General features: G+C 37.0%; 1 protein-coding gene across 3 annotated transcripts in view; it reads right to left on the reverse strand.

Moving 5' to 3' along the window:
* The window catches only part of LOC131041398 (acyl carrier protein 1, chloroplastic), a 40465-nt gene extending 22475 nt beyond the window's left edge, over window positions 1–17990 (reverse strand). The window contains exon 1 of one of the 3 annotated variants that reach the window (XM_059214117.1): window positions 17715–17990. In XM_059214117.1, coding sequence (XP_059070100.1) covers window positions 17715–17786 — 72 coding nt within the window. In that variant the 5' untranslated portion in view covers window positions 17787–17990. Of the gene's footprint in view, window positions 1–3210; window positions 3244–17714 lie in introns of those variants that run through there. The other 2 variants (XM_057974460.2, XM_057974461.2) reach the window with 2 other exon arrangements.
* Window positions 17991–23278: the final 5288 nt, after the last annotated feature.

Below are 23278 nucleotides of genomic sequence, written 5' to 3' on the forward strand. Positions count from 1 at the left end.
CTTCTTACAAAGTCGATACCATCTCAAGGTACTCATCATCGTGTGCTTTCCCATCCTCTACTGTTACTTTCCAACAAGCATTAATCTATCCCAACTCCACCTCCACATATTCCAAAGAACATACCTTAGCTACCTTAGCTTCGGTATCAACCATTAGTGCCTCTATAACCTACATCATGAGGATATTTTCTCTTACATGCTGCACACGTTCTCTTTTCTCCTCAAGTTCATCTAACAAAGTCACCATCACACTCATCTTTTCTAGAGGTAAGATGACATTCTACTTCTTCTGCTTGATCTTCCACCATTACTGTGCTCAGATATTTTGGACTTCAATTCACCAAATTTTCCTTTGTAACTTCTAATTTTTCAAGCCTTATCTCACTATTGCCAACTCTTAAAGCATCCAACCTTGCTCTCAACATGTTCATATTTTCAAGAGCTCTCTGTATACAAGCTCTTTCTATCCTTTCAGTAAAACAAATTCTTATAGATCTTCACAAAACTACCTTGGTTCTCCTTTTAGAAAACATTTTGACACAAGTACTCAAATACCTGCTACCCAAGGCTTATCCTATCCAATTAGATGACACATATCCTTTGACTCACATAATCTAACCAGCACTGGTGCAATTTGATGCAATCAAGTATACGAGATCCAATAAAGAGAAGCCTTCTCCTTGCAATTAGACCACACAACCCCACCACTACTTGAATCAACTCTAGAGATGAAGTACCTTCAAAAATCAGATCTCAAACCATGCCCCACAATGCTGAACTAAAACAAAACATAACCTCCAATCACACCTTAAAATATATCTTAACACCAAACCTAAAACCCCAAATTTAACCTGAAGCATCATATCTATTTGCTGATTTTTTAAACACACTCGGAGACCTATCAAAGACAAAAAAAATTCCAATTCAAATCTAATTAAAAATTAGAACACACCCATAAACTTCCTGATTTTAAAGAACAACTTATGCAAATCATTTGATCTCATTACTTAAATTTTAGAAGTAGAAACATTACAAGAAGTTTCTCACACGTCTATGTAATGTCCCCTTGTCAATTCTGATATCTATCTTCTGCTTCTCTTGCTGGATATTCCATCAAACACTTGGCTAACCAAGGGTAGCTTGCTGTCCTTAATTTTCAGTGTGGTATAAGGGACGTTGCATATTAAATTCTAATGAAGTACATTCATAATTAACTCAAAAAGTGAAGTGTGATGACCCAATAAAGTAGTGACAGCAAACAATAACAATAGAAGCTTCTCAACCAAGGAAAATTATTAACTGTCATTTTGTCAAACAGATGATAATCAACCTCAGAAATGATTATACATTATGCAGCCACAAACTCCTTAAGCTTTATTCATTGGCCAACCTTATGCGTTATTACACTGATAACAATAATTGAGTCTCTGATTTTCTGAAGACAATGGCACTCATGACTCATACACAACAACTGAAAAAGATCAAGAAATAATGGTATCTAGTGAGCCTGTTATAGATCGTCTAGAAGATGTGATGATGAGACAAGCTGAATCCTCCTCCAAGATGCAAATCGTGACTCATCCTAGATCGGCTTGTGACTGATAATGAAAGTCTGAATGTCGATGTGGATGGCAGCGAATAGGCTTCTAACTTCCTCCAAGCTGATCGGTCTCACCTCCTAGTGAAAGCGCTTTACCAATCAAGATGTCTCAAGGCTCATGCCAAGTAATACCACCCAAATCGATGGGTTTCTGCTATGTACAGGTCCGTCTGATCAGAACACTGATTTGGGGCTTAATTGACACCAAAGTTCATTCCAAACTGCCTAAAAAGGGATCGCCTTGCTCCCTAATTGAAATCGCTGCCTTCTAACTCATGATTTGATGCATCAGTGATGAGTAACAAGCCAAATCGAGGGTTGAGGAAGGTCTGAAGTAATTTGTCTCAGATCTGAAAATGTCTGCAACTCTCTTCAAACTGACCTCCAATGTACTCCCAAGAGAATCGCCTAGCCTTCCTCAATGTGTAGACAAAAATCATAGATGCTTATTGGCCCAAGGGCTGAAGTCTTACCAAAAATCGTTCACCATGAAAAGCTGATGCCAAAATTCAATTAGCTCAAATGAAAGGACTGATTTGTCCTTCCCCAACCACCATACATTCGTTATGCCCAATGTGGAAAACTAAGTATCTCCCACTCCCAAGAAGAAGAAACTAGGGTTTCGTCCAGCCCTTCTCAATCTGCTGAAGGTTTGCGTCCTTAGAGATTCAACCAATGCAATGCATCAGTCATGTTATCATATCCAATCAATCTCCAATCTGCCTGATGATCAATCACCCTCTTCTATTTATCCTTTTCATAACCCATCGTGAGATTCCTTCTAGAAGAGGGTAGGTACCCTTTATTATTTATTAAGTAGCTTTTTAATTATTTTAATTTTATACTATAGTCACTATTTAATTAAATTAATTAAATATAAAGTCACTTTTTAATTTTTAATTTATTTTAATGACTTTATAAGAAATTAATTTAATTAATTTCTCCTTATTCCTCCACTTAGCCAAAAGGCTAAGTTTTTATGAAAGGCTTGGAAAATGCGGACATTACACCAAAGGAAGATTTTGTGCCTAAGAAGAAAATACATTTGTGGAAAAGAGAACCTAAGAGAGGTGATGTGGAAGAAGCAGTGACTGGGGGGGAGGGGGGAGGAGAAAATTTTGGTGGAGCAGTCACTTTTAGGAGGTGTTTTGCTTGATTTTAATGTAGTTATAAATTGGCAACTTGGTGATAATAAAACTATTAAATGATTCCACCAAGTTTACTCTAGAGTGCCATGTGAAACAAGAGAATAATCATCAAATCCAGTGTCCTCTATCCCTCCTATCAATCTACAAGGACTTGTTAATAGACTGATCCTAAATACTAATACTAACTAGGAAGAGGAGACACTACAAGCAGTGATTCCCAAAAGCATACAATTAAAATCAATCAAGAATTTCAAGGCAGCAATTAACTACGAAAGGTGTAACTCTTGCAAAGGACAAAAATGATGGAGAGGTGTGACTCCCTCAAACTTAAAGATATAAAAGGGCAAACATTTCATTTGAAAAGATCATCCAAAAAAGAATTCGTTGAAGCATAAAATTCATCTAAGAATCAATTTATTCAAGCATAAAATCATTCAAAGCATCATTCAAGCATTTACTCACCAATCCATCAAGAAACATCAATCGCCCAAAGCAACCAGCAATAACCTAGCAAATACATCAAGCAATTAGTTTTGAATTTGAGGTAGTATCCTGCAAAGATGAACAACGAAATCACTCCCAAGTTCATGAGAGGATAAGGACAAAAAGCCTTATTGTTCTTATCGAGTTTGGACGAAAACCCAAATCTTGAACAAGGAGGATGAAAACCCTCCAATCAGCAATAACCTAGCAAATACATTAGGCAATTAGTTTTTAAAATGAGGAAGTTTCTTGCAAATAGGAATAACAAAATTACTTCCAAATTCATGAGAGGATAAGTACGAAAACCTTTATTGTTCTTATTGAGTTTGGACAAAAACCCAAATCTTGATCAAGTAGGATGAAAACCCTCCAAGGTGGACTAAGAGTTGGAAAGACAAAAACCCTTTGATGCCCTTGGCAAGTTAAGAATGAAAACCCTTGATATTGCTAGTATTGAGTTAGGGAGGAAAACATCTAATTCAAAAGATTTGTAAGTATTTCCAAAGAATTCACAATATGATTGATTTTGAGAATTATGCTATGATTTATTGATTTGAGTATTATGATAAATTATTAATCTTTGACAAAGCTGTTATCATTTTAAATAAATATTATTGTTTTAAGGAAAAAATCAGGAATATCCCAAAAAAGGACATTACAATTGGTATTAGAGCATTGATCCTACCAGCTTGGAGATCTAAAATGTAGTATATGCAATTGAGCCAAGGAGCTCAATGAGCCTTGAAAAGAGAAAGGCAAAAACTAGAGGCAAGTATCAACCCAATTAAAGGTAATAAAATGGGTGATCATGAGGTAAATCAAGAAAATGAACTGAAGGCTTATACAGAGTGACAAGAAAAAAAAACACAATTGCTTCTCCAAACACTTCAAAATATGAATAATACTATCCGTGCTCTTAGACCTAGCCAAACAAATGGAAGATATGTTGATTCAAACCATTTTGGGAATAACAATAGGACCCCATTGAGATTATCACCTAGAGTAACACGACCTACATTCTTACCTACAGAGGAGCATTCCCGAGAAGAAGAACCCAACATGGCAGCAAATGACCTTGATGAATGCATAGAAGCATATTCAAGAATTGATCTTGGCCTTAGAAGACAAATTCCATTTAGAGCATATTGTAATGGAAGATCAATAAATACCTCAAGAGGGGAAAGAAAGCAGCCCAAAAAGATTTAAAGCAAAGAGTACGTAAGATGACTCTTCCTACTTTTGATAGTTCGAGGAAGGTCACTGCACTAGCATGGGTCCAAAAACTAGATACCTATCTTTTTCTTATCCCCATGATCGAAGACGAAGCCATTAAATTTGCCATTCTTCACTTAGAAGGAATAGAACATGAATGGTGGCATCATGAAGCTAGTTATACAAGGGCATCATCTAATTGTAACATACACCAGCTTCACATGGACTCATCGAAAGGTTTGAAAGAAAAAACCTGAAGATGCCATTTAAGGAGTTAAAACAACTAAGGTAATGGGGTACAATGGAAGAATATGTATCAAAGGACTCTCTGAATCACTAAGGGAACTGGTCTGGTCTTTTGAACCATCATCCCTACAAGATGCCATTGAAAGGGCTTTAGATTTGGAAGACTCCACACCTAAAAACAAGATCAATCCCAAGAATATAACATCGGGGTCACATGAGAAACCTTTTGACAAGGATAATTTGAAACCAAAGGCATTACCTCCTCAATCCAACAAGGTGGAAGAATCCAAGAGTCAGCTTCGAAAGAAGAAATTGTGTTTTAATTTTAGGGGACCATGTGAGTCGGGTCATAGATGCTCCGAGAAGGGAAAAAACACCACATAGAAGCAATGAAAAATGAAGAGTCAAAGGAGGAAGAACTTGAACCTGAAAGGAAGAAGAGGAAACAAGAAGGAAATTAGTTTATTAGATTATAATAAGAACGTATTCCTACCACCTATTGATGAACAGACTCTACTACAAAAAAAAAGATCTTTTTGTTGGAGAAGAAGAATTTATTTTTACCACTATCCCAAGGTAGATAGAATCATCTATAGTGCATAACTATAATGCTCCTATATTTTGCATTTTGGATAAGTGGAAGGAAGACAAGCATTTATAGAAAACATCACATTGGTTCTTACACAAAGGATTCAATCAATGGCTGATCGACAATTCAACTACAAGGTTGTTTGGGCTAATAAAAAATAAATGAGATTACTCGAACAAGAAATAACTTTAATGATAGCCACCCCATGGATCCTAAGTTACCCAATGAAAGGAGAGAAGAATTTAGGGATATTTCTTGAAAAAACATTATTGGACTAGTTACAAAATGTGAGAATATTGAAAGTGGACCAAAAGAATATAATATCATTCCCAAAAAGAACATCACATTTAGGGTCATGGATGTGTTTCATGCCCCTAATTCTCATCTTAAAAGTTCATTTTTCTACTTTTCTTCAAAGAAATATCCATAAAACTATGAGAGGGTTGGGCCAACCAAAGAAATTCCCTGTAGACACAATTGATGCAAAAAGGGAAATAGATTTTCAGATTGATGTTATGCAATTACAAGATCACTTTTTGTCTTTCTGAGGGTGAAAGAAAACTTACCTTAAACTATGGACCTTGCTAGTTTCCAATTCTTGGTTTCATTACTAAGAGTTATTGGGAAACACAAGTACATGAGCCAAAAGAATAAAGGACAATAAATTGTCCTAACACTTTAGATAAGAGTATCAACCTTATGATATTAAAAAACAATATTGACTGTTTGGCAAGCACTTTAACAACTCTTCAAGGAAATCATTGTAGTACAAAGTTGGACATAACCAAGATATTGAAAGAAACATCACTAGTGTAGAATCTCCAATTTATAAATCATATCAAAGTAATGCACCAGAAGCTAATTACATCACAAGGAGGATCGAAGGATTAGAAATTTCCAAGGTTGATTTGGGATCCTCGTATTGGCAAAAAGATTTTGTTTGATAGATTGAAACTGACATTGCTTGAAGACAAGCAATCTTGGGAAGGGTAGATTGTCATGCCCCTGCCAAATTAAGAGATTAAAGTCTTGTTAAAAAAAAATCAGATCGCAGTATTTAAACTTATAATCTAGGCAAAGGTAATAAAAATGGCAATACTTATAATAAGGCAATCAGTTAAGATTAAAATAATGAACATCATGATCAGCGATTCCCGAAAGCATACAATTAAAATTACTCAAGAGTTTCAAGGAAGTGATTAACTATGAAAAGGTGTAATTCTTGGAAAGGATAGATATGATGAACAGGTGACTCCCTCAAAGTTGAAGATATAAAAGGGAGAACATTTCATTTAAGAAAATCATCCAAGAAGGAATTCATTGAAGTATAAAATTCATCTAAGCATCAATCCATTCAAGCATAAAATCATTCAAAGCATCATTCAAGCATTTACTCACCAATCTATCAAGAAATATCAATCAGCCAAAACAATCAACAATAATCTAGCGAATACATCAAGCAATCAGTTTTGAATTTGAGGAAGTGTCTTGCAAATAGGAAGGATGAAAACCCTCATTGCTCTTATCAAATTTGGATGAAAACTCAAATCTTGAACAAAGAGGACGATAACCGGTTAATGCTCTTGGCCAAAACACTTAATATTGACATTGTTGAGTTAGGGATGAAAACATCTAATTCAATAGATTAGTATGCATTTCCAAGAATTCACAATAGGATTGATTTTGAAATTATGCTATGATTTATTGACCTGACTATTATGAGAAATTATTAATCTTTGACAAAGCTATCATTATTTTGAGTAAATATTATTGTTTTAAGGCAAAAATCAGGAATATCCCAAAAAGGGACATTACATGTCTTGAGTGCATTAGCCTGATCGCAGCCCATTTTCCTATGTCTACACATGTCAACAAATGGAAAAATTGCTTTCTTTATGACCATGAGTGTCTACAGAATAGAATAGAATAGAATAGAAAACTTTTAACATTGACGAGGTTAAATAAATCCTATGGGATAGTAGACCTTGCTATTTTTGCATTGTGAATTGTTCATCTTCTGCAATTTAGTCGGATAATAAGCTCTCCCAATCTCTCTGCCTATTCTTCGCTGAATAAATCTTGAAAAGAAGCTGCTATTAAATCACTTATGTAGCTGTCTCTGATGTCATTATATGCTTTGCAATCTAAAATAAAGTACTTTTCGATTTCCACAGTCCCCACTATACACAAGTTACAAACCCTCTCTTCCCAAACCTCTTTTGGCCTTTTCCACCACCTTGTTTACAAATTGAAGACGATGAGTTAGTCCTCAGTTAGGCAATGAGAATCTTTGATCTCCAAGGGATATTGGCCTCTATATGGACCTTTTACTAATGGTCTATGTTGGGACTAAAATTTTCAAGGTAACACTTCTTTCTCCCCACATCTTTGTTCACATAACCTTGCAAAATTTCTCAGCCACAAAGTCTTTAGTTCTTTATTATTATTAGGACAAGCATTCAAGTGAATGTGCCACTTGCTCATCCACTTATGAATTGTTTCATCTATGTCTTCTCTCTTTTAGCCAAGACATCTTGAAACACAACATCGGGTCAGCAATTTGTTTCCATCTGCTCAACTTTTCACAATTATATCGAAAGACGCACCATAGTAATGGCCTCAATAGGAAGAGCACTTGTTTCAGAAAGAAGAATCTCATAGGGAATTGATGCTTTTAGTTTGAATTTGCTTGTGATCAAACTTTTTTGAACTCTATCTTTATCCATTTGGTGTCAAAAGCACCACTAAAATTACTAAAAGCCCAAACAGAGTTTGAATGGTTTTCCAATTCCACAACTTTGCCTCTCTACATTTATTTTGAAGAGAAAAAAGTATTCTCCAACTCCAAAAGTTATTTTCCTTTTGCAAGTTTCCCAACTGATCTTGTTGTTGAAGTCAACCCCCAAATATTTATACTCCATTACTTCCTCCAAGATACTACCTTCGAAATAGAAGTCAAACTAATTCTTTTTCCTTTTATTGGAGAAGGTCATGATCTTGGTCTTGCTATTATTAACTTGCATACCCACATCTTTGCAAAAGTTCATGAAATGTAGCCAAAAGCGTTTGTAGCCCTTGGGCAGATCTAGCAATCGAAATAAGATCATTAGCAACTTAGCACACAAAAGCATCTTGACAACTTACTCTCCCAATGGAGACCCTTCAAATTCAACCACTCCTCAAGTTTGTTGATATAAAGGCCAAAGAGAGTAGGAGAAAAAGGATGGCATTGTTTAACCCCATTGTCGCTCCTAAAGGTTTTTGAAGTACCTGCATGATTTCTGATTTTTACCCGTACCTCTTCATAAAGCAAATGGACAACAACTCTAAATGGGTATAGAATACCAAGATCATTCACTCTACACCACAACTAGTGGCTAAGAACCATGTCAAAAGCCTTCTTGAAATCGACAAAGCAACAATAGATAAGCAGGGCTTCTCATTGCAAATGTTTCAAATGTCTCAAATATTTCATCCACTTGCAAAAATCCCTTTAGAGGGGAGGGCTTAAAGACATTTTGTTGTGACATTTTTACACATCACCCCATTGCAAATGGGGACCCCCACTTTTTTCTTTCTAGCATAGTTGTTATAGCTGGTTGTCTGGATTGGCAATAGTTTCTTTAGTTATTGTAATATCCCCAACAATTTTTTCAATTTCTTTCCAGTTACAATCACAACAAGAACCTGTTAAGGTTAGGAAATCAAGATACAATAATGCTGAAGTTGTAACCCTTCCACTTTCTAATCACCAAGTGCCCAATATGGGAAGGCGAGAGCATACGGTGTTGAGGGGATCGTTAGCTTCAAATAACTAGAAATAATACAATGCTCGAGCGGCAAGCCAGCCCCTTCCACTTTTCAACGGGATATGGAGAATATTGAAGATCACTTGGCGGAGAACCAGCCAAGGATAATACAAGAAACTAAAGAACAATCACTCTACCGCTTATGTAGCGGGAGGACTAGAAATGAAATTTACTATCAATTCCACCGCTTATTCAGCGGGAGGACAACATTACAATCAACTAAACCGCTTATGCAACGGAAGGAGTATTACAAAATATTCAAAATAGGCGGCTAAGCCAACCTCTTCCACTTACGCAGTGGGGCTACAAGCAATAATCCAAAAGATAGCTGTTAGTACTACTAACTAGCTTTACAATGCACATTATGGATTATCAATACATGAAATATCACTATCCCAAAGATAGGCGGCATAGCCAGCCTCTTCCACTTATGCAGTGGGACTAACAAATAACATAACTTTGTTGTTAGTACTACTAACCAGCATTACAAATCATATAGAATGAAGAATCAAGTGTTGATAACAAGTCCAACAGCTGCAACAATAATAGATAATCACTCCCAAACCAACTTAGACTACTCACACCGAAAAGCTCTTCTAACACACAACTATGAAATTCTGAAAATCAATAACACGCACAGAAAACACGCAGACCAGCAAGCTACGGACACCCCAAAATGCTCATAACTTCTCCAAATCAACTCCGAATGACACAAAAACAGAAGCAAATGAAAGCTATGACTAAGGCGATGCAACCAAAGACTCAAACCTGCACCGCGAACACCACAAACAGCCAACACGCAACCCAAGGCAGCCAAGAGATGGTACGGCCCAACTGGAAAGTTTGATTTTCTGCCAAAAATCAGAAAGAACACCAAATGAAACACCAAGGTGGAAGAATGATCGCCCTCCAGATACGCTTCCAACGAGCTATTACCCAGAATAATCGATTGCACAGGCAGGGAGATACGATCGAATCTTTGCTTCAGCCACACCAGAAACTAGCAACACTGAAATCCACACCACACTGAAAATCTGAAAATGCACGCTAAAATCGAACCACACACTCAAAAGATCCAATCACAGCTAGGAGTGATGTCTCACACTTGAAGTCGGTCAAGAGCCCTAGGAGGTATTCACCCTCGAAGATTGTCTGGAGTTAATCCGACAGCATAACGGTGTAAATTGTCTGAGATACCAAAATGAGAGCCCAAGTCACTTATTTATAACTTTTTGCTAGCCAAATTCAAATTCAAATGCACTCCAAATACGCCCAAACCAAATGCCATTCCATTTCATCCACATTTAGCATTGCATTTCATTTCATTTCCTTGCACAAGTTCGCCCAATTCACATTCACCCAAAATCGCCCTTTTTAATAAATATAAGTCATAATATAAAGTGTAAAGTGGGCGCCCAACTATGACTTCCAAGTAAAAAATATTACTAAGGCAATATACTTAGAAAATCGCCCCATTTGCCTTGAGTTATAATTTAATTATTAACACCATGACGACCCCCTTGAAGTCATATGCAAATTTCGCCCAAATAGACTTAGGATAAAATTAATATTTTCTCCCTTCCTAAGTCATCCATTCATAAAATAATCAAATAGTAATACCTCATGCCTAAGATATTAATATATTAAATATACCTTCTCAAATACTGATTATTGCCAAATTGAGTCGAAGACTGAAGTGCTGGAAATCGCCAAAATTGAACTAAGTTGGGGCTCTGAACTGAACTGCTAAAAATAGTCATCTGAGTGAATACAGGATCCTGCCAAAATAATACTACCAGAAATAGCCACTGAGCTGAGCTATAGAATCCTTGCCAAGAATAGCACCAAAAAATGCTAAAAGACCAACTGCTCAAACTGACCTGCCGGAAATAGCCATCTGAACAGGCCTGCTGACATCCTGCTAAAAATAGTACTAACTAAAAATAGCATACTGCTAAAAATAGTAAGTGTTTCCAAAGTGATTTTAACCACATTCTGAGCAGTCGTCGCACTTACTAAAAATAGTAAGTGTGGAAAAAGTCACCCGATGCAGATACATGTTGAACCATCCTGAAGCTCTCTGAAAACCCAGAAGGAATCCAAAATCCAAACTGTCAAACTCACACATATACCCCCTGAAAACACCAAAGAATCCTCCTAGAAAATAGGAAACTCTAATTTCTGCCCTCGACTATCCTACGGGCCTCCAAACTAGGCTAACGGCCAACTGAACTTATCACTGCGGAGAAGGGGATATTACAATTATTAACCTTTTTCTAGTGAGAGATGCAGTGCCTTTGATTGTCAGGAAGTGATCAAGTCAAGCAGTCTAGCAATAGTCAAGTCTTTCTCCAAACTAGTTTGAGGTCTTCTCAGCTCTAGGTGCTCAAGTGATAGGTGCAAGAAAAGTTATAGATAGAGGTCAAGGTGATCATTCGGTGATGCTTCACAATGCAACCTTTAAGTCGAGCCAAGGTATGAGTCTCAAGTATGATGAGCAATCAAACAAATAAGATGAAGTGCTTGATCAGGTGGCTAAGTAATGAGGAATGAAGGTGGTTGATGTAATCAACAACTTAGAGTTGGCGAAATTCTACTAAGGAAGAAGTTCTACTTCACCCTCAAATCCATGGCCTAGGTGAAGTTCCATTTCCCCCGAAACCCCTAGCTTACCTTGCAAAGTTCCACTTCCCCTTCAAAATCCCAACCTAGGATGCACTACTCCCTCACTTGCTAAGACCCACGCCTTGTGGAGGTTGAATGTTTAAAGAACTGGAAGGCCATGATGCCATCTTAACTCCTTGTTGAGGAATGAAAAAATGCCTTAGTGAAAAAGGATAAAGATGATTTGAAGTAATGAGGTGAATCTTCCACTTACCCTTCAAAAGCTCATCCTTCCTCATTAACTTCCACTTACCCCTCAAAATCCCAACCTTCCTCATCAACTTCCACTCACCTCCAAAAGCCCGGCCATCATGAGCACACTTCCACTTCCCCCTCAAATCCACGTCAATGGCTAATTTTCCCTTGACTTGGCAAATGAAAGAGAAACATTGATATTTGATCAGGCAAATGAGGGAGTTTGATGAAGGGTAGAAGTGATTAAGATAATCAGCAACGTGGAGAAGTCAGCAAAAAAAACTTCCACTTACCCCTGAAATCCTCAACCATCCTCAAGCAATTCCTTTGCACCTCCAAAAGCCCAACCATCCTTCACCACTTCCACTTCACCCTCAGAAGCCTGACCTAGGTAGAAGTTGTTCCTTGACAGCCTGATATCCACAACCTGACTCAAGAACTTCCTTCATCCCTCCAAATCCACGACTGGAAGGAAATGGATGATTACTCCAAGGTCCGGAAGAAGATCAAGATAAACAGGATTGTGTTAGCAAGCATAAGTGGTTAAGGTAAACATAAATTGGAGAAATTATCAAATTCTTCCACTTCACCCCTATATCCATGGCCATCTTCATTTGTTTCCTGACCTGCCCAAATCCATGACAGTCTTTGAGCACATTCCCTGGCCTGCCCAAATCCACAGTAGTCTTGGTGAAGTGCAGTAGGCTTGTCTACCACTTGGTAGAAACACCAATCAAACCTTCAAAAGGTGAAATCTCAGGCTGAAAGCCCCAATCAGACCTAGAATGACTGAAATCAAATATTAGGATTAGACATGAGAATGTAAATTAGAAATCTAGAGTCTATATTAAGATAATGTTTTTGAAATCAAGATGTATCTTATGTGTTTGATCTAAGAATTCCTTTGTTTTTGCAGGTGATCAAGAGAAGGAGCCGGCTACAAGCAACATCAAGGTCTGATGCAAGAAGTAAGCACAAGGAATGATAGATAGAAGACATTACAACTTGGAGTAGTCAAGATGTTCAAGGTTCGAGGAAAATCCAACACAAGGACTTCACAATGCAAAGGAGGAGATCAACATATTCACCTTACAACTTCAACATTGTATTGATAGCATGGAGAAATCATGACAATGAGGAGGCAATATCAAATGAAAGACGCTACAAGGAGAGTGTAGAGATCTACATCAAGGAAGGAATATATGACTATCTTGACATTCCTTCGGAAATCCAAGAATACTTGTTAGGATAAGGAGGTAATCTAAGATAGGAGATTCAAGATAGAGAGCAATGCAAGAACAGGTTCTAGACATCCTAATGAAGGAGTTTCCACACAAGAGAAAGAGAATGCAAATGTGATCAAGGCAGAAGATAGTTCCAAAAGAGTTGAATCAGAGTTAAAAGATGATTCAATTTGGGAATATCTCCCAACGTCATCACATCAAGCACTTGGAAAAGTTGAGTATCAAGAGATATTGCTCGAATCACAAGCACTTGTGATGAGTTACAAGGAGTAAGCTAAGGTGGTGCCCAGTCATCTTCAACCCAATCACATCCTTCCAAGTCAAGGCATCTAGATTCAATGCACTTAACTCATCCAACAAGGAGGATAACTACCATATGTGGAGGCACAAAGTTCAATATACCTAACCTCTTCTCTCATTGGTCGAAATTCAAAGGACATGTGTCCTAAAAATGTAATTTTATTATTTGGTCAAGCATTAAATGATATGTAATGGTCGTAACCCTAATTAGGGTTTCTATCTTTCAATCTTGGCCATTGATGTGGATTTGATCCTGGCCATTCATTTTTATTGAGAGAACTAGATAAGGCTTCCTCTCCTTATTTGTAAGGGTTAATAGTTAATAGATATTAGACAGCAAGCAGTTAGCAGTTAGCTAAGGTAAAGTAGGAGAAGGCAGAAATTGTTGCCAAGCTTGTAAGTAAACATCCTTTTCATTGAATTCATGGTAGATAGTGGTGTTTCTTCTACATATTGCATGGTTTCTTGTCGTATCCTCATGTTAGATGAAGTTCATTGATTGTGATGGAGTAGTGTGTGGATGTTGATAATTCCTTGGTTTATACTATTTGAGGTTGGATGATTTTCAATTGCAATGCATAGTTAGCCTGAACATTAAAATGTGCTAAGTTCAATTGTGGATATGTTCATTCAAGTTGCACTAGTGTATTGGGTATTTGGATGAATGTTCATGATATGACAACCTTTCAATTCCCTTGGAAGATTGCATCGGTTTTGTGTAGTTGTTGGCAACATGGCGAAGCAAAGCTCAGTTTAAGGAATGTGTCCATCCTAGCATGATCCGGTGCTATCATCGATCTTAGGAGTAGTATAGTCTCTATAAACCATCATCCTTTTTATCTTTTTCAAATCAAGTATATTTCCGTGTTTCAGCCGCATTCAAGCAAGAGTTCATGTAAAACGTAAGTACCCCTTGTGATTCCAACAATGTCACATCAACCATTGAGCTTATCCACAGTCAAGACCTGACATTTGGAACGTTGGAGTTACCTCAAGTGATCACCTAGTTCAGCATTTGAGAGGATTTTGTTCAAGAGAGGATAAGATACCTTGGTATTTTAATCTTTGTATGAAGTACATAAAAACACATCAACACATTCCCACCAGGTCCTCCAACCACATCTGTAAGATCCCTTATGGAATCTTGCTCATTTGTTTCACTTTTACCCTCTAAGTAATTTTGTCAACAGTTTGCATACTATGTGAAAGGTAGAATACTTGTTTGTAGAGTTTCATAGATAGTTTGGTCCTTGACTTGGCATGACAATACATAAATGCAAAAGATATTTCTTTTGAATGACTGAGGTAACTATGAGTTCTAAAATTTGAACAGCAACAAGGAATAATTGTTCAATCTGACCTTTATATTGCAAACTCAGTTTTGATTATGATATTGCAGTGATACAAGAATACTTAGAGTTCCCTAAAATACACTAAATACTTATCAATACATTGCAGATTATTGCCTTGAACTAAATATAAGGAAAACAAAGAATCACTGACCTTCTTATTGCAAATTTTTATGTATGAAAAATATGAGTCTGATCATTATATTGCAGCACAAAGATCACTGTAACCTCCAAAAAAGAACTTAGATAGAACTTAGATAAAACGTTGAAGATGTATAGACATGTCCAGGGAAAGAAAGTGTTCTCACACCATACAAGTGGGAACTCGCACCCAAAAGAAGGCACATAGCAACCAGAAAACAACCACAATATCACGCCATTAAGGATCTCCAACAGTTCCACGAGCAGCAACAATCCAAAAATCCAAGCAGGCAGCCAGCAAACATCAGATTAATATACAATGAATGGGAGCAGTCAACAGCCGAGCCTAAACAGCAAGATGCTCATGCCAATAGAATTTAATGAAGTGAACCAAACTTCAATACTTTCACCCAGTGGCAAATACACTAAGTCTAGCTTCTACATAGGATAAAGAATCAATATCATAGAAAGTCGCACCAGTCAAAAATCAGATTTGGCAGCCAGCATAGGAAGACATTTCACCATGCCAACAAGGGCTATTCCTTACTCTCCATACACCAATCATTGCATAAAATATATTTTTTTCACCAGGTGCCGGCAACATAGAAACCATAATGTACCAACAAAATATATTTTAACAATCTCAAGAACATAACATTTCTGAGGGCTTTAGTTATCAAATCAAACTCAGAGAAACCCAACTCAAACTTGCCTGATATTCGTAATAAAATTTGTCTTTGGAAGACTTCACAAATTTCCTATAAAACTTCAATCGATTAAACCATGTGAGAAACTTGGATGATTTCTTTTGCAACTGACTAGGGAGGAATCTTTCACCACTGAAACTGATCTTCCCAAGAGAGTTTTCATCCTTTGGAGGCTGAAATGAACCAAGTTCAATCTCTAGAACCAAAACCACAAGGGTCTCAATCAGAGAAATAAAATAAACTCAACATACCAAATGAGCTCACAATTCCCCTTTTTATAAGCTTTTTATGGAACTTTCCAGAAACTCCTTTTCAAAATCACTTTACTAATTTATTTAGCTTTTTAACTCCAAAAAGTGAATTATTTTACTTTAAAACATTTTTGGTACTGCAAGTCACTTTTTAGCATCTCATCATTTAAATCTTTTCATCATCTTTCCAACGAGCTATAATATTAAGGTGCTCAGTAAGATATAGCTCAACAATACACCTAAATTCCCAACTAAGGACAATGGTCAAAAAACCTCGAAATCGAAAATTGACTGATAGAGTGATCCTGATGATGAAAGATGATAAACAGATCCAATTAGGTGACTTACTAAAAAGAGACACTCCCTCCAAGAATCTTAGAGACCAAATTGGAAGCCGAAAAATGGAAATAACATCTGAAAGTGTCATACAACTTCTTTAAACCATCTAAAGCTCATTGGAAAGATCAAAATGCCCCTCTGATTAGGTTGACACAAACCCAAAAAGTCAATGCCAACTGCACTACAAGAGAACCCGAAAATGGGGACACTACAACATCCCCTAGAGAACTGAACCAAAGGGGTGCATCCCTATGGAACAAAGAAAATTTGCAATCAGAATTCCATCTGAGAGTGAAATCACATGTTCCATTGCCACTTAAACATGTAATCATGAAGATTTAAGACAGTAGAAGTTATGTTTCTGCATACATGTGGCTTTCACTCACTGTTCAATTTGCACCCTTCTGTTCGGTGTGTTAAGCTGTCTTCTGTTATTAAATAGAACGTACTATTGACGATTCTCAGTTAAGCTCCACCAATTCATTCCAATCCGTATAAATGTTTTGGATTACCCACTAGGAGCGCGAGCACATATTTACAGGGGAAAAACATTTCCAGGCATCCTTCACTACCATCTGATCAAATGCCTCCTAGAAAAATCTAGATTGTGTGCCCTAAACACTAAGTAGAACTCTTTATTGACACGATTCTAGGAAACTCATATCCCCAAATATTAAAATAACCATTTTAATTGGCATGAAGCTCATAAACCAGAGGATCAAATTTCAATTTACAATCCAACAAAGCAGTTTCTCTCAAGTGGCCAGCAAACATGGTGCAGAAGGTGGTATGTCCATGGATCATACTTTAATCCATGAAAAAAAATTAAGGGAGCACATATCATAAAGTATAATAAATTTTGCGGAATATAACTCCTACATAGTACCAGCAAGACATCTACATATTAGAACAGCAGGGTTACCAGCTTTCAGTCCATACATGGAAAAGCGACTACCGTTCCCAAAACCCAAATTGAATGCAAGAAACAATCCCCATTGTTCTTCTCAAAACAAAGAGCCCCAGTGACAGGCCAAGATATAATAGAACCCTGATCAAGATATGGGTTTGCAAACTGACTAAACCAATGCCTTAAATTACCTCAAATATCACCAACTCAACATTCACTTAATAATAACAAGCATGAGTTAATAGAGAGTGTTTTTGATTCAGCTGACTGTATTTTACATCAACAGTTGAAATCACACTTGAAAATCCATGAAACGAAAAAAAATTGTGAAAAATTATGATATAAAATATTCATTTGAATCTAAAAACACTCTCTACCAAATTCAATTTTAACTTTTATAGATATTAATCAAAGAATACCATTTTCCATTCTTAAAGATAAGAATACATATTACTTGTAACCAATCCAATACTTCAGACAAGTAGATAAGGTGGCAAATTTTGATTTCTTCCAAACAATAAAATCCTTAACTGCTCTTTCTGTCTGCAGGAAATTGGAAGTGGTGCTGCTATCCTCAGTGAGCTAGCTGAAGCAGTTGCCATTGACACCTTTTTCTCGACGAATAGAAGATTTCTTTCAAGCTCCACAGTTTTGAGTGGGAAGGAAAAACATAATCACGAGATTAACAACATGACGTGGCCTTTCATGATAAGGAACTGCAAGTGCTTTCTTCACACGTGTAATGATCAAAATCCCATAACAATTCTATACTAAAAAGTTCATCGGTGTGCAATTTCTGTTCAAATTTCTATAGCTTGTTCACTTTATCTCTTTTATTACTTAACTTTAAACATTTGGAGTATATACTAGCACTCCTATTTATAGAAGCTTCAAAGGATACGCGATAGAATATTAAAGTAAATTTATATATTACATAATTAGTTATTTATATTAAAGATATATTAAATAATTATTTATTATTTTGTGATATAGATTAGAATGATTTAAAGTTATTTACATGCAAATAAAATATATATAGAGAGAAATATAATATGTTAAAGATTGGATATAAAATACTTGTATGAGCATGATGATGGAATAGATGTATCTCTTATAATTATTTGTAAATTTATTTTTATGCAAGGACAAATCCACCAAGGTTGCATCTAGGTCAACTTTTTAATAATTTTATAGTTAAAGATACATGTCAAGCAATTTTATGTAGCTAAAAATTACTAAGCGAAACTCTTTGTAAATGTCAAAATTTTATGAGCAATATGTTGAAAATCAAACTAATATATATTTTTTAATTAAATATTTAGTTAACTTTTAAACATCCAAATAAGGGAATGTAGTAGTTAAAAAGCACATTAATAAAGTTTGATCAACAAATATCTTTAACTTCAATGTAGGGAATAGTGTCCAATATTTGTGGACGCTATAATCTTATTTTTAATAAATTTTCAATTATAAAATTATAACTATAATTATTTAATGTTTATGATTTATGATAATTTTAATCTTTTTAAATATTCAAAATTTTCATGTATTTTAAATAATTTAAATTTTAAGATTTTTCTTTTTTTTTTTGTATTGATTATAGAGAATAAACTGATTTACAAAACAGTTAGAACTACAACCAACAATTCATGTCATACTTCTATCTAGGTATACACGTCAGTTAGTATGTATAGATCAGACCATTAATACACAGGTTTATACAAAATACCAATCCAGTACTACAGTCCTATACATATAAATAGGCATATACAAAAGGCCATCCAGCTATACAAAACATCCACCATGAGACAACCCCGAACTAGATCCAGGCAACCCAACCTAGGGGGCCTTCCATCCAAACTAGCCTCTGATCATCCATCCTTCTAGCAGAGTGCACCATTTGATGGCGAACCATCTCTCAATTTCCTCTGATTTCCTCCATAAGAGCATCCAGGGCGTTGACAAAGGGAGCTCTTTCTACATTCATTCTCCCCCGGGTATAACCATGAGAGAGCTCAAAGATAAATAATCGTGTATGCCTGTCAGTAAGGAATCTACGAAATTTCTTCTTGTTCAACTTGATAACCATAGTAACCTGCGAGAAGATAAAATGAAAGGTGAGTCTACGAAAGGACTCAGTAAGGGCCCTTTCTTCCCCTTGAAATATTTCTATATTTCTAATTCTCCATAGATACCAAAGTATTTCACAAGCTAACAAATTTCAAAAAAGATTAGTGTCTTTCTTAATGCCTCTAATAAATCCAGTAACAACATCGGGTATGTTAATATGCATCGGTAAAACCGACCCAAAAATAAGCCAAACTTCCTTAGCAATAATATAATCAAAGAAAATATGTCTGATGGAGTCCTTCACTTTACAAATATTACAAAGATCATCTTTATTATAGTCAAATCTGATAGGCAGTTTATCAAGCATTAACAACCATCTAAAAGTTTTCTTTTTAGGGGCCAGAGGAGAGCTCCAAAGAACCTTAAACATTTTGCCCCATTGAGCAAGGGATAGATCCGAATACCAATTAGCATAAACATGATTAAAAATATTAACATTATACATCAGAGTTTTATAAAAAGAGATTGATTTCACATTACACAGCAAGCTGCCATCAACCCATGAAAAGGATACAAGCATATCCTCATTCACATTGCATCCTTTAGGAAGCTACAAGATATCACATGCATTGCACATGATGTTATATGTTTTTCTATTAGACAAGGGAAGCTGATACTTATTGAAAAGATCATCCCATGAAATGAGAGCACCATTTATAATAGTATCTTTAAAACAACATATATCTTTGTTGGCCCATTTCTTGGCCGAACACCCTTGAGTGAGTGCGAGGGGTTTTGCATTGTGGGTTAAGTTCCACCAAATTGATCTTTCCCCGCAAACTTGGTTATCCCGGCTGATCCAATTATTACCAATATTAAACCTAACGCTCTCCCATGCCTTCCAAATTTGAAGACAACAAAGCCTACAGTAGAGACTGAGAAATTTCCAGCTATAAGGTCACTAATAGGAAGGGATCCCCAAGATTTAGCCTTCTTGGGAACACCCAGTCTAATGTTGTTTCGAATGAGCACTTTCCAAGGTTCGTTGTCTTCCAGTGCATCAAATATCCATTTAGCAGCAAGTGCAATTCCTTGCACTTTAAGATCCTTAAGGCCCAGTCCTCCAATAGCCTTATCCATACAACACCACTCCCATTTGACTGAGTGTGCTTTTCTATGTCCTCTACCATCCGACCACAAGAATTCCCTGATGATCTTCTGCAACTCATTGATTTGATAATTACTAAACATCCACATAGAGGCGTAGTAGATACTGTAGGATGACAAAATCTTTTGACAAACTTGTACTCTCCCAACAAGTGAGAGGTAGTGTTTATTCCACATGGTAAGCTTGGCTTCAATCTTGCCCTTAATCCAAAACCACATATCTTTATGACAAGGAGAGATTGTGAAAGGAATCCCCAGGTATCTGACAATTGTGTTAGGTCCTCCCCATTGAAACCCATAGGTGGAAAGCCAATCTGGTGGCTTCTCAGACCAACTGAGCAAAGTAGATTTGTCTTGGGAAATTCTTGCCCCTGAAGTGTCACAGAACAAGGTGAGCCTGGTGGATAAAGCACTCATGTTTTCATTAGATAGCTCAAGGAATAGTGCAGTGTCATCTACAAACTGAATGTTAAGCAATTCAAATTTTTCCAAAAGGGAGATCCCTCTAACTTTAGGGGAGAGAGATTTATCCCTAAGAAGGTAATACAGAGCAGCTGAGGCTATCACAAAGAGGGCAGGGCAAGAGGGCACCCTTGCCTAATAGACCTACTAAGCTTGAAGGGCTAAGAGAGAGAACCATTAACTTCAACCTGGGCATGTGCATCCTTAAAGAGTACCTGAACATATTGGCATAAAACCTCAGGGAAACCAAAAGCTTTAAGCATCATGGAAATAAAGTTCCATTCAATCATGTCGTACGCCTTCTCAAAGTCCAGCAGTAACATGGCCACCTTTTGATCCAAAAGTTTAGCCCACTCCATAGCCTCCCAACTGGTAATGAGGTTCTCCAGGATGTATATCCCTTCAATAAAACCAGTCTGTGTGGCATAAATAAACCTAGGTAGGATATTTTCCAGTCTAATAGCAAGCGTCTTCGCAGAATCTTATAGGATACATTAAGTAGTGTAATAGGATGCCAATTCTTGATAAGAGCTTTGTCCCCTTCTTTAGGGATAAGTTTGATAAGGCCTCTATTAATGTCAGCACCCAGAGACCATATCTTAGTAGCTTCCTTGTACACCTCAAGCAAGTCATCTGCAATCCATCTAATGTTAGCCTTATATAATTCAATGGTAAGCCCATCCAGCCCAGGGGCCTTATCATTATGCAGAGAGTTGATGGCTCTTTTGATTTCCTCAACCGAAAACAGTCTACTAAGAGTCTGGACTTCTTAAAGTGATGGAATCTTGGAGACAAGAGATCGACACTTGTCTCTAGCAAGCATGGATGAAGGAGAATCTTCTGAGGAGAAAAGCAGCTTGTAGAAGCTAAGGAATTCTACCACGATATCTTCTTCTTCAAAGACTTCCCTGTCGTCCACCCACAGCTTGTCTATCTTCTCCCTGATCTGCTTCTACTTTAGCAGGTTGAAGAAGAACTTAGACCCTTTATCTCCTTGAGACAACCACTGCATCCTAGCCCTAGTCCTGGCTCCAATGGCTCTTACATGTTGCATTCTTCTAAGCTTATCTCTAGCCACCGCCACCAAGTGAGTAAGATGTGAATTACTAGGATCATTTTGAATGTCCTCCTCTACCTTATACAGATTAGAAGAGAGGATAAGCTCCACCAGTCTATCATCCTTTTCCTTCTTCTTTCCAATGGTACTAAAAACCTTCTACCAACTAGACATCGAGGTGTTCCACCTAGCAATATTTGAAACAACTTGAGAATTCTAGTTATTGAACAATCTCACAATATGGATAGCAGCCAAAACATCTTGATCTTGCAGTAATTTACTATTAAGAATGGATTTTCCACCACCTTTGCTACCAACCTTGATAGAGCTCCTGAAGACAGTATTAGAAAAAATGGGGTGGTGGTTAGATAGGGAAGATGGCCTCACAACCACTAGGCACCCTTGTTGATCCAGGACAAAGGAGAAGGCATCCTTATTAGCGTAGAATCTGTCCAATCTAGAGAAAATCTTGCTCCCACCTTTTTGGTAATTGCACCAGGTAAACCAGATTCCTTTGTAAGATTGTTTTAAGCCATCCAAGGGGTCAAAGAGTCTCTTTATACCTTTCAGTCTTTCCCAATGTAGCTTCTCTCCCCCTCTCCATTCAACATTGGCTCCCCCTAGCTTATCATCCTTGTGTTCAACCATGTTAAAATCTCCCCCCAAGATCCATGAGATATCTGGTAGGGATGCAAGTCATTGCCAAAGGTCAGATCTATCCCTATAATCATTAGGAGCGTACATAGTGCAAAGCCCAAAGGTGGAATCACCATCCCTAAAGGTGATAGATACAGCCCTATTGCAAGGGGAGATCCCTGAGCAAAGGATAGGATTTCTCCACTTGGGGTTGATAAGAATAGAAGATCCCCCTTTGCCTTTCTCATGCTTAGTGCAAAATCTGAGAGCAACTCTCCACACAAAATTAAGATTGATCTCCAATGAGAAGCCAATGGCTTTAACTTCTTGCAACAAGGCAAAGTCCAAATCCTTGTGCTAGTTAAAAATCCTTCTCGCCACATATTTCCTATCAGGGGACTCCAACCCCCAGATATTCCAAGATAAGCACTTCATGGTAACCAATCAATTATTTATCATTCTTATTAGCTTTAAAGCTGCTAAAACACTTGGGGAAGCTGGACTTCTGGTTGGACTTTTTATGCAGCGGAGAGTGCTTATTCTTAGAGCCTAAAGGCCTGCCTCTCTTCCTTCTAGTGATGGCTTCAGCCTCAAAAATCTCCTCATCCAGATTACCTTTGTCCCTAATCCCTTCACCACTAGTGACCAGAAAATTGGATCTTAACTCAACCTCAATCTCAAACTCATGAATGTCTACTAGGG

Source organism: Cryptomeria japonica, chromosome 11, assembly GCF_030272615.1.
Source record: "Cryptomeria japonica chromosome 11, Sugi_1.0, whole genome shotgun sequence".
Classification (NCBI taxonomy): domain Eukaryota; kingdom Viridiplantae; phylum Streptophyta; class Pinopsida; order Cupressales; family Cupressaceae; genus Cryptomeria; species Cryptomeria japonica.